The sequence below is a fragment of the Eucyclogobius newberryi genome, unplaced genomic scaffold (genome assembly GCF_026437365.1).
Source record: "Eucyclogobius newberryi isolate DKJ021-1_F unplaced genomic scaffold, fEucNew1.0.hap1 SCAF_14, whole genome shotgun sequence".
Lineage (NCBI taxonomy): Eukaryota > Metazoa > Chordata > Actinopteri > Gobiiformes > Gobiidae > Eucyclogobius > Eucyclogobius newberryi.
Window position 1 is genome coordinate 17,951,980 of NW_027315768.1, and position 15,988 is coordinate 17,967,967.

Here is a 15,988-nt window from a genome sequence, read left to right on the forward strand (position 1 = left end):
GTACATTCAGAACGCTGCTGCTCGGGTCCTGACTAGAACCAGGAAGTACCATCACATTAGTCCTGTTCTCAGGTCTCTGCACCGGCTCCTGTGGCTCAGAGAAGAGACTTTAAAGCAGCTCTGCTTGTGTACAAGTCTCTCCATGGCCTAGCACCAAAGTACATCTCTGACATGTTAGTGCCATATGAACCATCTTAGACTCTGAGGACCTCATGGACCGGCCTCCTGCTGGTGCCAGAGTCAGGACTAAACATGGACCGGCCTCCTGCTGGTGCCAGAGTCAGGACTAAACATGGACCGGCCTCCTGCTGGTGCCAGAGTCAGGACTAAACATAGACCGGCCTCCTGCTGGTGCCAGAGTCAGGTCCAAACATGGACCGGCCTCCTGCTGGTGCCAGAGTCAGGACTAAACATGGACCGGCCTCCTGCTGGTGCCAGAGTCAGGACTAAACATGGACCGGCCTCCTGCTGGTGCCAGAGTCAGGACTAAACATGGACCGGCCTCCTGCTGGTGCCCAGAGTCAGGACTAAACATGGACCGGCCTCCTGCTGGTGCCAGAGTCATGACTAAACATGGACTGACCTCCTGCTGGTGCCAGAGTCAGGACTAAACATGGACCGGCCTCCTGCTGGTGCCAGAGTCAGGACTAAACATGGACAGGCCTCCTGCTGGTGCCAGAGTCAGGACCTAAACATGGACCGGCCTCCTGCTGGTGCCAGAGTCAGGACTAAACATGGACCGGCCTCCTGCTGGTGCCAGAGTCAGGACTAAACATGGACAGGCCTCCTGCTGGTGCCAGAGTCAGGACTAAACATGGACCGGCCTCCTGCTGGTGCCAGAGTCAGGACTAAACATGGACCGGCCTCCTGCTGGTGCCAGAGTCAGGACTAAACATGGACCGGCCTCCTGCTGGTGCCAGAGTCAGGACTAAACATGGACAGGCCTCCTGCTGGTGCCAGAGTCAGGACTAAACATGGACCGGCCTCCTGCTGGTGCCCAGAGTCAGGTCTAAACATGGACCGGCCTCCTGCTGGTGCCAGAGTCAGGACTAAACATGGACCGGCCTCCTGCTGGTGCCAGAGTCAGGACTAAACATGGACCGGCCTCCTGCTGGTGCCAGAGTCAGGACTAAATATGGACCGGCCTCCTGCTGGTGCCAAAGTCATGACTAAACATGTACCGACCTCCTGCTGGTGCCAGAGTCAGGACTAAACATGGATCGGCCTCCTGCTGGTGCCAGAGTCAGGACTAAACATGGACCGGCCTCCTGCTGGTGCCAGAGTCAGGACTAAACATGGACCGGCCTCCTGCTGGTGCCCAGAGTCAGGACTAAACATGGACCGGCCTCCTGCTGGTGCCAGAGTCAGGTCTAAACATGGACCGGCCTCCTGCTGGTGCCAGAGTCAGGACTAAACATGGACCGGCCTCCTGCTGGTGCCAGAGTCAGGACTAAACATGGACCGGCCTCCTGCTGGTGCCAGAGTCAGGACTAAACGTGGACCGGCCTCCTGCTGTTGCCAGAGTCAGGACTAAACATGGACCGGCCTCCTGCTGGTGCCAGAGTCAGGTCTAAACATGGACCGGCCTCCTGCTGTTGCCAGAGTCAGGTCTAAACATGGACCGGCCTCCTGCTGGTGCCAGAGTCAGGTCTAAACATGGACCGGCCTCCTGCTGGTGCCAGAGTCAGGACTAAACAAGGGGAATCTGTGTTTCAGTTTTATGCAGCTAAAATCTGAAACAGTTTTCCTGAAGATTTGAGACAGGCTTCTACTTTGACAATGTTCAAATCTAAGCTAAAACGGTTGTGTTTGGCTGTGCATATGACTGAAAGGATTTGTTCTTTGCACTCTTATCTTTTATTTCTTAAACTGTTTTGTGATTTCTGTAATTTCTTTGTGATTTTAATGCATTTTTCCTGTTGTGCGAAGCACCTTGAATTGCATTGTGTATGAAATGTGCTCTACAAATAAACTTGCCTTGGTTATGACGTAGTGGACTCCAAGCTGTGACTACGACAGCAGTGACTTTTCAAATCCATATCGATAATGCCAATCAGGAACCTAATTAATTGATTCAGAATATTAGAATCTGACATTTAAGGAGATCAGACGAGGGAGGAAGGTGAACATTTTGGAACAAAATGTGAGATCTCACCAGTACTGAGAATGGGTGGACTGTGATTTTGATATTTATGTTAAAATGTATATGCTAAATCGAATAAGTTCATATGCATCAGATGTTATGTACTTTGGCACGCCGCTAAGTGAAGCGAATGATAAAGGCAAGTAATTAAGTTGAAAATGTAAGGGGTTTCCAAAGCTATTCTATGACTCATTCTATGACTATTTATACTCCCGGTTTAGGATATTTATCCAGATCATTATATTAAAAGACGTTACACACGTGTGAATGTGTGATTGGACACTGAAAACCATTGTCTTTGAGTTTTACTTCCTGCATTCTTCAAGGACTCAACAACATACGTTCAATGTGAAATAAAGCATTTCACAGGATCAGTTCACACTTTTATATTTTGACCTCAAATATTTTAGTGTAGCATGTTTTGATTGTGAGACATGTATTCTCAATGGACCTAAAAAAATATCTTAATAAATAAATACATTTAGGCTTCACTTGGCCTAATTAACAAGACATGAGTTTGACAAAAGAGGCGTATATTCTGACCCAAAGGGGTTCAGTCTGGCCTTGGCTACTTTACCACCCACCCGGGCATAGTCGGACAGCTCATCTTTTAATTTGGGCTTAATCTAGACGGTTACACTTGAGAGCATCGGCCAGCCAAGTGTGATCGAGTTTGTAGCGCAGGCAGTGATAGAGAATTTTGCACCAATAAATGTCTATGTGACATGACCTCTGACCTGTTAATTGTACTTCTCTCATGTCTTATTACAAGTATCAGCTAACATTGCCCACAGAGGAAATCCGGATGCCAGTGTTTGCATCTGTGAGTGGGTCGGGCGGTGGCAGATGGCATCAGAAACAGATGATGTCAGCCGGGCTCCGGCCCCATTTGGTCTGATCACAGCGATGCGTCATGTGACCTGCCAACATGTAAGCAGACATGTTTCATACATTTAAAACAACCAGTGGGCTAAGTCATACAGCTAATGTCTGTGGGAAGCACTTCCTATCTGCTTTAATTTGGGATTTAAATGTATTTTTAGAAAAGATAAAGCCAGATGTGCATTTTTACCTAACTTTTAAATCCTCGGCTCGTTCCATCTGCGCAGCCTTAGGAGAGCTACATCCTCTATCCTTGGGGCTCTTGTTTGGCACTAATCGCGCAATCACAGGAAGTGGCTCTTGAAAAATGTGCAAGAAAACGCAATGGTGAAAAATCTCCTTTATCTTTAGAAATGTTGCTAATAATTTCAATTTAATTCTGGCACAATTGCAGTATATTAAATGTAAGCGCGCTGGAACACCTTGTAAATAACAGGTTCTGTACATCGCTGGGCGAAAGAACAAAATGTATTCTCCAAACGACACAAATAATAGAATCACTATAAAAAGATTGTGAGCCAAACGTGGTATACAGCGGAAATGCTGCCATAGTTACAGAGTGTGTATTGGTCATATATTTCACAATGAGACGACACCTTGGACATGGGAAAATTTAAAACCTGGAATTTTTTTTTGTGTGAGTGAAATATGATTTTAGCTCTTGATGTGTAGAGAACAGTTGTATGTAAACGTTGACCTTTAATTGAGCAAAAAGCCTTAATGTAAATTTATGCAGACGAATGTTTATTACGCTGCAGATCCATGCAATAAAATGACCTCTGTTTTGTCTAGAGAGCTTGACCTGCTGTGAGTGAGTTAAAGGATAAGGAACTAGTTCTTAATTTAAAACAAAACAACTCTATAAATCTTAACTGTGTTTTCTGAAAGATTATTTCATTAGCTTGATATAGTTTGTTTTAACCTTCAGAAAGCGTGGATTCTGTAATGACCCTCTCCCTATATTAATATGTAAAATTAAAATGATAGTAATAATTAACTTACACGTTTCGAGTTAGTGGACGTGTAGAAGTGGAAACGTTACAGAACAGACATGAAGTTGTAAAATGTTATATTAGCTAGCATTATGCCCCCTGTAGTTCACAGAAAAACATTGCACAAAATAATGAGCCAACATCCATCCATCCATCCATTTTCTACCGCTTGTTCCCTTTCGGGGTCGCGGGTGACTGGAGCCTATACCAGTGACTTCGGGCCTTAGATGAGCCAACATCAGAAACATTATCTTACAATTGTATTATGATGTCAAATGTTTCTATTTTTTATGAAGGAATAATGTAGTATGAGATGCAGCATTAGTGCCTTGTTCTTGTTTGTCAAATGTAAAGTGTGAAGTGACGTTACCGGTGCGTGTGGGCTCCTGAAGATGAGACGGATGTGTGAGGGGGAGCGTGCGTCTACCTGGCAACGGTAAAGTCGGTATGATTCACCACTTTGTGTCCTCAAGCTAATGCACGAATCGAGCGGTGTGAGAAAATAAACACGTGAAATATTATTATAGTATAAGAGTGAAGAGTGATATAAGAGTGATTAGACGTTTATGAGTCGGAACCACTGACGGAAAGTTTTTACATGTAAATAGTCTCTGTAATGATAATTATAATGTAATTATTACAAATATGCCTTGGTGTTGGTTGGTTTTCTAAATATTCAAATAATATTTCTTGTATCTGTTTCTGAACCCACTTAATTTAAACAACACATTTTATAAACAGAAATAATTTCCAAAGTGCAGAAAGTTGACACAAGCACATAGACCATTTAGACATTTAGACGTGCAATACAATCTACTCTGACTGACCGACTGTCCGTTCCATCTCTGGGTGCTCTTCAGGTGCTTTTTAATTCAGTTTTAAAGCCTGGGATCGTAACACGTGTCCTTCAAGACTCGGGCTTCACAGAGAAAGCTGATTGTCCAGAGTGACATAAGGGTATAATGCAGTCGAGTAGAGATGCTATTCTTAGGGATCTGTTGAATACAAAGTTCTAATACACATAGGGAGGTAATGTAAATAGTTTATGTCTGCTATCTATTCATGGCTTCCTGTTTTATAGGACATTTTGAAGGCAATGTTTTGAATTGTTAATTGCTATGGCAACTGTATTGTCACAATGAAAAGCCAGGGCTCCTGCTGCGTGACGGGGCGCGGCTGGCTCCTTCTGCGTGACGGGTCTACATTACAAAAACTTAACAGTCAAATTGCATATTTATTGTCTTTTAAATTAAACTATATTTAATGATCTAAGTTCAATTAATCAATATTCAATCTGACGGCTCAAACAAAATGCTCCTGGGGGGTTAATAAGTGACTCAGATCAAATGCTTCATGTTTGAATTGATGGAGCATCTTCCCCTGAACCTCTGAACAGGCCCTCACTCTTCAAGCACTATATTTTCCAATCAATCTTGAACCTTTGTGTAATTAAAACCACATTCAGGGTGAGCAGTCGATAATCAATGCTCTTTGCCTCTGACACTGACCACTCTTGCATTATTCAGTGTGCAGATCGAGTCAAAGCAGGGGAAAAGCAGTGTGAGCAGTCGACTTCTGGTGGTTGTGGGTGCAACTGTTCTAGACTTAAAATCACCTTGATTGTCTCTTGCTCATCAAACCGTCAGATCGACTGGACGAAAATGATCGCTCATGTTCGACAAATGATCCCGCACTGACAATGGCGTGCAACACTATTGATGGCTTGTTGTCCGCTCCTGTTTCCAAGACTCATCTAAAAATGCAATTATGTGGCCAAGACAAAATACCAGGCCATGAAATAATTAACAGTGCTTTAAATGTGTCAGGTACGGCAGTTTCCATGGAGTAACATTGCTGATGGAACACTCGGCTTTCTTGCAAAGTGTGAATTCAGTGCTGGAAAGTGAGAACTGATATGAATCATCAGAAGCTGCATCGCACTGAAAAAACTGAATCTTTAGAATTGTTTTACAACATAAAGTCATCAAGTGTTCAATGTTATGTAAAGAGACCAACTCGATCTCTTTCTACTCATTTACAATAACCTTTTACATTATTTATGGAATCTGAAATCTGACGACAAGTTTTCAAAATTATGAGTTTCACAAAACTCTTCAAGCTATTCATTAGATGATGTAATGGCTTTTCCAGATGAATGTGTTTGCTTTGCCTGGAATGTTCCACTATTATCCATCTTTAATTTCTTCAATTTAATTTTAATTCTAAAAAAAGAAGAAAAGGTTGGATTGATTGTCTTTAAAGCACAAGTCACCAGCATGAATCCATGGAAATATAAAGTTAAAGTCATACCTCCAGTATATAAAGACATAAGCTAAAGCAATAACATTTCCATGGAAACAAGCAGGAGGCGGCTTTGTGGAGGTGCAAACCCAGTCGCAGTCAAGACACATGCTTTTCTGTTTTTTAGTGCAATAAAAAATATGGAAAAGCAAACTGAAAAAACATGTTTTTTGGTATGGCTTATCCGTGATGTGCTGGTGCTTTAATCCTCATCATTCCAGATGATTTGATCTAAAACAGGAGGAAGAGATGAAACTGCAGGATGACACCACCTTAAAGGAAAGAACCGAGCTAACGCCTGAACACATCTGAAAACTACTAAACATCTGTCTCCACATACTTTCAATTCCAGGGACAGATCCACGGCTGTGCCATGGGCTTTCCCGTCTCTCCCATCGGGGCCAACCTGTACATGGAGCAGTTTTAGAAGAAGCCACTGACCTCATTTTCAGGCACTGCTCCAAGTCTTTGGTTGTGCTACGTGGATGATACATTTGTGACAGTCAAGAAATAACAACCAACTCACACACATAAACCGGGCAACACTTTAAAACATCCCGAAGTCGAGATGCTGACACAAAAAAGGAGCAATGTAGTGTATTCAATCCAATGCAGTGAGAAAAGATGTAAAGAGCGTTACAGGTGAGACTAAACAGCCACTGCACAATTAAATTAAATTTATTTTTCTAACGCCCAAAATCACAACAACAGTTGCCTCTGAGGGCGACAGTGAAAAACGGATTAAACAATGTCTGTGGGGACGAGGAACAATGTCCCAGGGTCCTTAGATTCTCCTTCTCGGGCAGGAAAAACAACAAAAAACCTCCTTGGGAAAAAGCAGAAACCTGGAGGAGTTCCAGAGTGAAGGAGAGATCTGACTCTCTCAGACGGACAGGCGGACGCGAGAGAATGATTACAGAGCTACATTACGTTACATGCGTTCATCTACACCAGGGCAAGTATTCTCCTCCGAGGGCCATATTCGAATCCAGGCAAGAGCAGAGGGCCGGCCCCCGATCATTGGTGTAAAAAAATAAATAATAATAATTAAATATAAAATAGAATATCACTTTTCTATAATTAATATTATAATATAGGCTATTGAATCTATTAGATCAGATAATCTAATTAATCAGATACTTATCAGTGATGAGGGAGGTGCAGGTCAATGGCGTGTGCTCATTGGCGCAAGAAAATATTTTTCCTCCGTATTACTTCCTGCTTATGGAGCTAGCTCTGGGCCTTTCCCCATGATGCTTTGCACACATGCCGACATATTACTGTTATTTTAGATACAGTAAAATAACTAAATAACTTCTATTTTATTTTTAGACTAAAATAAATAATAACATAATAATATAATACATTTTGCACTGTTCATTTTACTGGCCAAACCCTTTGAATGGTCTGGGCCGTGAGGCTTCTGTACAGCCAAGCGGCCACGGCTCAATCGGGCAAAGAGGGCGTGCCTTATCTAATTAATATTCATCCATGAAATAGATAAACAGGGCGGGCTATTTTTAGGAGGTTCCGCTCTGTGGGCGGGGCTTACGGAGCTCAGCGGATGCTAAATATCTGAGTCTCAGGCTAAAGCCGCAGATTGAGAATGACTCTTGGATGAGTCCAAACTCATGACTACAACTGAATCTTTTTCTACAATGAAACACTCCTGGACCAAAGAGCGATTACACCGACTTAATAATTATTTTTATTTGTTTTTTTTAAGTCTGGATGGGATCTATTAAGTCTTATTAAATTGTTTGGAATATTTTTTTATTTGAGTTTGAATAAAATATATGGTAATGAGCATATACCAGTAATAGCTTTATTTTTTCCAATTCTTGCACATTTCTGTCCATTTCTACTCGTTTTGGTCGGGTGTAAGTGGTTCATATTTTTTTAAGGCTATTCAAAATCTACCTCATAATCTTTCCTTTACTGACTCTTTGTGGCTGGAGTTTACACCAACAAAACTGATTCAACCACAAACACTATTTTCCTCCAGAAAAATCATCAAATTATAATTCCAGCACAAAAACATAACCTCTGATAATCACGCACACTGAGCACTTACATTTCATTTGCTTGATAACACATTCCATATCTGCTGCTGCTGCGAACTTATCTTTATTAATGACATCATGCCACAGACCAATTTAACAATGAAGCCTGATGCATTTGCCTCCCAAATGCAGAGAGTGTGTGGTCTGATGACAGGTGGGCACTGCAGCGCACTATTGGCAGGCTAGTTGAGGATTAGTCTGTCGAGCACTTCATCCCTGCAACAATCTGAAATAGAAAAAAGGGCTTTAATCCTGAGTCGGGAGGGCCAGTGGCAGTCAGTGCATTGAAGGACAACACCATTGTTTCACTGTTTCACACTGAAATCTACTACTACTACAGAGGAAATAGGAGAAAAATGAATCAAACCACACTACAAGGACAAACTGACATCAAAGCATTTAAATAGCTTCATAAAAAAGTGTCTTAATCTCTAATTAAATAAACCCAAAAAGTCATGTACAATAGTAAATGCCTTAAAACCTCTGTCACTCACATCGTTTGCCAAAATGGCCTTTAATCACACATCTTGTTCCACTTCACTCATCATACTATTCAAAATAGTATTGTATCTAGTTGTCTACATATGCAAAATGTGTGAATAACAATTGCAATGCCATTCACACATTTCTTTATTCACAGCTGACAGATGCAGGGGAGGTGATGTTACTCTCATATCTGCAGGTGTAAATGTGCACCATCTCATTAAATGTGCGTTCAATTCACCTCAGTCTCGGTAAGATGTTTTATAATGCAAGATGTAATATCACTGTCCTCTACTTCTGCACTGTCCTCTGCTTCTGCACTGTCCTCTGCTTCTGCACTGTCCTCTGCTTCTGCACTGTCCTCTACCTCTGCACTGTCCTCTGCTTCTGCACTGTCCTCTGCTTCTGCACTGTCCTCTGCTTCTGCACTGTCCTCTGCTTCTGCACTGTCCTCTGCTTCTGCACTGTCCTCTGCTTCTGCACTGTCCTCTACTTCTGCACTGTCCTCTGCTTCTGCACTGTCCTCTGCTTCTGCACTGTCCTCTGCTTCTGCACTGTCCTCTACTTCTGCACTGTCCTCTACCTCTGCACTGTCCTCTACTTCTGCACTGTCCTCTGCTTCTGCACTGTCCTCTACTTCTGCACTGTCCTCTACTTCTGCACTGTCCTCTGCTTCTGCACTGTCCACTGCTTCTGCACTGTCCTCTGCTTCTGCACTGTCCACTGCTTCTGCACTGTCCACTGCTACTGCACTGTCCACTGCTTCTGCACTGTCCTCTACTTCTGCACTGTCCTCTGCTTCTGCACTGTCCACTGCTTCTGCACTGTCCTCTACTTCTGCACTGTCCTCTGCTTCTGCACTGTCCTCTACTTCTGCACTGTCCTCTACTTCTGCACTGTCCTCTGCTTCTGCACTGTCCACTGCTTCTGCACTGTCCTCTACTTCTGCACTGTCCTCTGCTTCTGCACTGTCCACTGCTTCTGCACTGTCCACTGCTACTGCACTGTCCACTGCTTCTGCACTGTCCTCTGCTTCTGCACTGTCCTCTACTTCTGCACTGTCCTCTGCTTCTGCACTGTCCTCTACTTCTGCACTGTCCTCTGCTTCTGCACTGTCCACTGCTTCTGCACTGTCCTCTACTTCTGCACTGTCCTCTGCTTCTGCACTGTCCACTGCTTCTGCACTGTCCACTGCTTCTGCACTGTCCACTGCTACTGCACTGTCCACTGCTTCTGCACTGTCCTCTGCTTCTGCACTGTCCTCTACTTCTGCACTGTCCTCTGCTTCTGCACTGTCCTCTACTTCTGCACTGTCCTCTGCTTCTGCACTGTCCTCTACTTCTGCACTGTCCTCTGCTTCTGCACTGTCCACTGCTTGTGCACTGTCCTCTGCTTCTGCACTGTCCACTGCTTCTGCACTGTCCTCTACTTCTGCACTGTCCTCTGCTTCTGCACTGTCCTCTACTTCTGCACTGTCCTCTGCTTCTGCACTGTCCACTGCTTGTGCACTGTCCTCTGCTTCTGCACTGTCCACTGCTTGTGCACTCTCCACTGCTTCTGTCCAGCTGAGACTGTGTGAGAAATCTGTTGTGTGCATTTCCTTAATCCTGTTTCCACAGTGAAGAGTCGGGTCGGAGCATGAAGTTGGTGGAGATGTTCATTTATGAGCTCTGTGGTTGGGCAGGATCTGGATGCATTTTGTCATTTATTTTTAGCTCCTAATGTGACAAGGGCGCCATCTTCTGGTGCAAAAGAGCTACTGCATTAGATTATGTATTTTTTCATAGACATACTCATAAAATATACGCATACTAGTATATTAATTAATAAAAAGTAGTACTTATGTGTGTATCTATAAATAAATACATCAATTTTTGACTGACAACCATTTTATTAAGGCCGTTTGATTTGAGGAGCCTGTTTTATATCCAGATAATGTTTTTTCCCCACACTTTAGTTGTGCTGAAACCATCTGAATATATTTGGGGTCCCTTGTATTGCTGTTACAGGATAAAATAACTTATTTTTGTTCCTTGTCTGACTCCCTGAAGCTGTAGCAAGTATTTGTTAGGTGCATAATGTTTTTTGTTAAAGTAAGCTACCTTGTAAATTAATGAAGTACAAAAGTTCTGTACTAATTTAATTTTAGGAATCTGTACAGTGGGTACTTTTTACTTTTACTTTCTTTCATTTAAGAGCAAATATCTGGACTTTCTACTCCATTACATCTTTAACTGGACCGAAAAGTTCTTTTCTGAGGGTTTATGTTCAGCATCTCCATGGCGACATCCTGCTATTTTGAGTTGAGCATTTACAAATATTACTTAAACTAAAATAATTTGTTTAATGAAAATCCACACAATTCTTTATTAAATCACCACATTTAACTCTTCAACAGTTAAAAATCTATGTGAAATGCTTTTACTTTTTACTCTAAAAGTACATGTTTTTAAAGTTACTTAAACTTACTTCTTTGTGCTATACTGTGCTTGCTCCTGTACCTGTACTTTTACTTCAGTAACACAGTACTTCTTCCTCCTCTGTTGTACAGCACATTATTCTGACACACACATTATGTTATGCCAAATAGTAATTGCATTTGAAGGATCTTTTCCCCCCATTATTGCAATAAAAACATATTACAAACACACAGTTTATATAGGTCTGTATTTATTTTCATCAGAACACAATTGTAATCATTGTAGCTGTAATCTTTATACTTCTCAAAAAGATCATGACTCGCAACACCGTTTTATAAATCATTTCATCAAAGTCATTTGTAAAAAAATTAAAGAAGTTACTCGAACTAAAGCATCTATCATATTACAATATACTGGTTGTATAATAGTAATCATAATAATCATAATCGCAATGATACTTCTATATGCCTTTAAACCTTTTTTCATTTAAATAATCGTTTTCTTTTCTCGCACACACACACACGCACGCACACACACACACACGCACGCACGCACACACACACACACACACACACGCACGCATGCACGCACGCACGCACGCACACACAACCCTCCACAATAAGGCTGTGGATCTGAGTTACAAGTCTATTGGTTAAAACCTCACCACAGTCTCTTTTAACATTGATCAAAATTTGGACGCAAACAATGAAAGGTTAAATAAATACATGAGAACTCGGACGCAGAAAGACGGACATTGTTTGGCATACGAGGGAACATATTTACAACCAAAAAGAAGGGACGGGCTTCTGCATAGATCCACAGGAGAGAGAACTGAGAAGTGGTGAGAAGGCTGAGAGGGGACGTCCGAGACATGTTGTGGCAGGGGGGTCTAACAAATGCAGGACAATTCATGGGTTTGTGTGTGCATGGAATGTCACTATACCACTATTACACTGTAAAGATCACTGTCCAAGATCTAGACTAGCATACAATGTCTTTTAGCAACCACACCCATTGTAAAACTGGCTAAAATAGTGTTAGCAACCAAACGGAGCAGGGAACATGACAGACATGTAGGGTTCATGTCCAGCAGCTTATTCGTGATGTGGCACGGTGCACAGAGGTGAGATGAGGACACACTTCTGTTGCCAGGAACAACAATGGCATGTGTTTTTGGGGTTTGCATGACATCGGTGAGGTGGGGGTTTGCTGACATTGCACATCTGACAAGAAAGAGTGCTAAATTTGGGTGGTTGGAACTAATATGAGGTGTTGTTATAAATTTAGTGAGTCGTTGGTAGAGGAGTCTGTGTCCCCGTCCTCACTGCTTCCTGTGTGTTAAAAGAAATGGACTACTTTGGAGAATCTTCATGGATAGTTCTACCTTGAAGTGCAAATGACAGGTTAGACTACACACTTCACTAAAACCATGATTATATTTCAGATTTTACTAAACATTTTGCCTATTTTCCCCCAGTTTGACAGTCAAGTTTATACTTCCTGGTCACCAACAATCCAAAATCCATATAAATTACACAATAGTTATAATTTGACAAACACTAATACTTAATAACGCCTTTATTTTGTTAAATGATATAATATTGTGTTAAAATGTCATGAAAAGGTGCCAGTTGGTGACAACAGCTCCACTTCCTGTCATTTTCAGCTTTTATTTAACAACATGTCTTCACAAACTGATATAAACCATGATAAATATTTACCACAGGGACTATCCCATCAAACAATGTAATAAATATATAACACAAGAACCTGTCAAATGCCCTTTAATCATATCCCTGTCCCTAAACTGAGTCACAACAGAGCGTTCGGTGCCTGTGGGTCTAGAACACATGATGATGCTCTCTTGCACCGGCCCAAACAAGCTTCAAAAGGCAGTCAGTCATAGTTTATTTATGCACACTGATTGCAGGTCCACCCATAAGCACATTTTCTCTTAATCCACTGTCAATGTGTAGTAGTGCAGTACAAAATATAATATCTCCATCTACTGGTTGCCAATAGTATAGCAGCATTTGTCGTGAATACAGTCCTTCCATAAGGGCCTGGGGTGTGAGGAAGAAGGTGCGTGTCATGCAAGTGAGGATGAGGAAGTGGGCGGGGCTCAAACAGCAATAAATAAAAGCAGATCTATTTTCTATAAAGATGCAATGAATCCTCATATCAGCTGCGGTTTTAAATGTTGACATCAGGTGTTTGATAGATTGGACATCTCATTTCATGTCAGTCACTGTCATACTTTTGGAATGAAAAGAAAACGCAAGCAAATTGAACACAGCAGTGGTTTCTACCTGATCTTCCAGCCTTGTTCATCGAAGGAGAAAATAACTAAGAAGTCAGCCCTTAAAAGTCAAACCTAGTTCTTTCTGTTCACCAGCTGGCCAATATTGAGAAAATATATTCCAATTGACTGACGAAGATGATCAGGTTATGCCATAGTACACTACACAATGAGACCTCAGCTTTGTGCTTGATTCTGGTGTTGCTCTTCACACGCGAACACTTGTAAATGACCTCTGAAAACACAGACTTATATATCGTGTATGGATGTGTGGGAGTGTGGTGTAGTGGACATGTGTTTGCTGTATACAGAGATCTTAATAAGCCCTTTACTTAATGAGGAGTGCAGAACAATGGGCATGCTACTGGTTTGGGAGAATTTGAGGAAATGATGGATTCAGCTCTGGTGAAATCGGTGAAATTGTTTTATGCATGATCATGTTTTCCAAATAATAGTTAGCCTAGATTATGTTTGCTTGGTAATTAGTAGCACAGCGTAATCAGCAGTGAAAAACACCCCCTGTGTCTCAAAGGTTAACAATAGTCTATAAAAGCTACATAAACCACTAATGTTCTAGGAAATTTTAGACACTGTCCTGGTGTGCTACATGCATGCTACAGGTGGTGTAGTTACAGAACTGTTAATTTACTTGTTTTGGGTACTAGAAAGACATACAGTAGGTTTATTTGGTGATAATGATTGGAGGTTGCAGAGCTGAGCGTTTGGCAGAACAGGAAGATGGTCAACCACCACGCACTATTAAGAATATAGGGGTAGTTATTAAAAACAAAATAAAGATAGACACAAAGCTGCAGTGCAGGTTTTCATTTCAAATGATAACGACCTTGTTGAGTGATTAGATGAGCGTGTGCTGTGAGAGCCGTCCAGAAACAAGCACAAACAGTAACATTAAAAAGAGAATATGATTGTGTTATTCCAAAGTCAGCCAGTGCAACAGAAAATGATAATTGTAACACAGTGTAAAAAAGCGCAGTGAGAGAAATCCAGCCATGGGAAAGCTGGCCTTCCCTTGGCCCTCCCTTGTCGCCATGGGGACTGTTCCCATCCCTCACTATGTCTGTTTCTTTACTTATTCCTTTTGATTGATTGGTGTGTCTTTCGTCTCATTGCTCCCTACATTTTCTCTTTGTCAGAAAATGTTGCAGAATGTCCATGAGAGCACAGCGTGGGCCACCCGCACAACCCTGGCTGTACTTTTCCACAGCGGTTGCCATGGTGAGGGAATCCCCTCACCCGCCCCCTGGCAGCTCCATCACTCCTCATTGGCAGGGCTCTCCTCCAGAGGCGTAATAGTGGGGAGGCCCAGTCCTGTTGCATTGTGGGATGCAGTGAGGCTGGCAACAGTGTGTAGGAGGACAAGGACCAGCAGGTAAAGTTTCAGGCGGCTGTTACACAGTCTGCAGGCCGCCGCTGAGCTAAGAGAGGTTCGATGCTGGCATGGAGGGTGAGTCCTTTTCAGGCTCCCCAGAGAGCGGTTGTCCACTCTCAAGTCCCACCGTACATCGCAGCAGTACGAGTGCGGGTCCACACCTGATGGATGGTCCTCCAGCAGCCCTGAGGTGGAGCGTGGAGAGGGAGCACACAAATGAACAGAATTACATAATCATAGTGCACAGCAAGAAGCAGCACAAAAGGCAAAGGTTGCACAACACTGCAGGCTCTGGAAGGGAAATCTTATTTGATTGCTATTTATTTGACTTAATATGTTGACAAGATATTTAACAATTATTAATATTAATAATAATAATAATAATAATAATAATAATAATAACTTTTATTTATATAGCGCTTTTCAGTGACCCAAAGACGCTGAACATATATAAAAAAGGGGGGGGGGTATTTACAGACAGGGGGGACAACACGTACAGAACACATTAATATACAGATAAAATGAACAAGACAGAAGAAGTAGAGAGAAAAAGATGGGGATATAACAGGGGGTAGAAGTGTAGGCAATGGGGTAGAGGAGGCTAGGGGTAGGGGAGGTCATAGGCTTGGGTGAAGAGGTATGTTTTTAGGCGGGATTTGAATGTTGTGAGTGAGGGAGAGTGGCGGACAGGTTGGGGGAGGGAGTTCCAGAGTCGGGGTGCTGTTCGGGAGAATGCTCTGTCGCCAAAAGTTTTGAGTCGGGATGTTGGTGCAGTCAGGGTGAGAGAGGAGGAGGATATTCAAGGAGTCCAAGGTTTATTTTGTTTATTATATTTCATATTTTGAGCAAAGAATCTTAAATAAAATTGGCTTACACAGAAGACGTCTTTTTGTGTTTTAGTAACTCATTCAATCATTCATGGATTTGTGTCATTGGAATCACTGGAGTCCATTACGGCAGGAGAATGTCCTGTTGCAAAAGTAAATATGTTGTATCATAAAAGTGTTGACATTTA

The 15,988-nt window shown here is 42.3% G+C and overlaps 1 protein-coding gene and 1 long non-coding RNA gene across 2 annotated transcripts in view; both read right to left on the minus strand.

Annotated features, from left to right (window-relative positions):
* Positions 1 to 11,517: 11,517 nt before the first annotated feature.
* On the minus strand, positions 11,518 to 12,525 carry LOC140359172 (uncharacterized). The gene is made up of 2 exons (XR_011926835.1): positions 11,864 to 12,525; positions 11,518 to 11,790 (listed from the first exon to the last, which is right to left on the minus strand). It is a non-coding gene; the product is annotated as an uncharacterized lncRNA (long non-coding RNA).
* A 1,854-nt stretch (positions 12,526 to 14,379) lies between these two features.
* The window catches only part of LOC140359612 (NALCN channel auxiliary factor 1), an 85,910-nt gene continuing 84,301 nt past the window's right edge, over positions 14,380 to 15,988 (minus strand). The window contains exon 3 of the mRNA XM_072444637.1: positions 14,380 to 15,158. Coding sequence (XP_072300738.1) covers positions 14,857 to 15,158 — 302 coding nt within the window. The 3' untranslated portion in view covers positions 14,380 to 14,856. The remainder of the gene's footprint in view (positions 15,159 to 15,988) is intronic.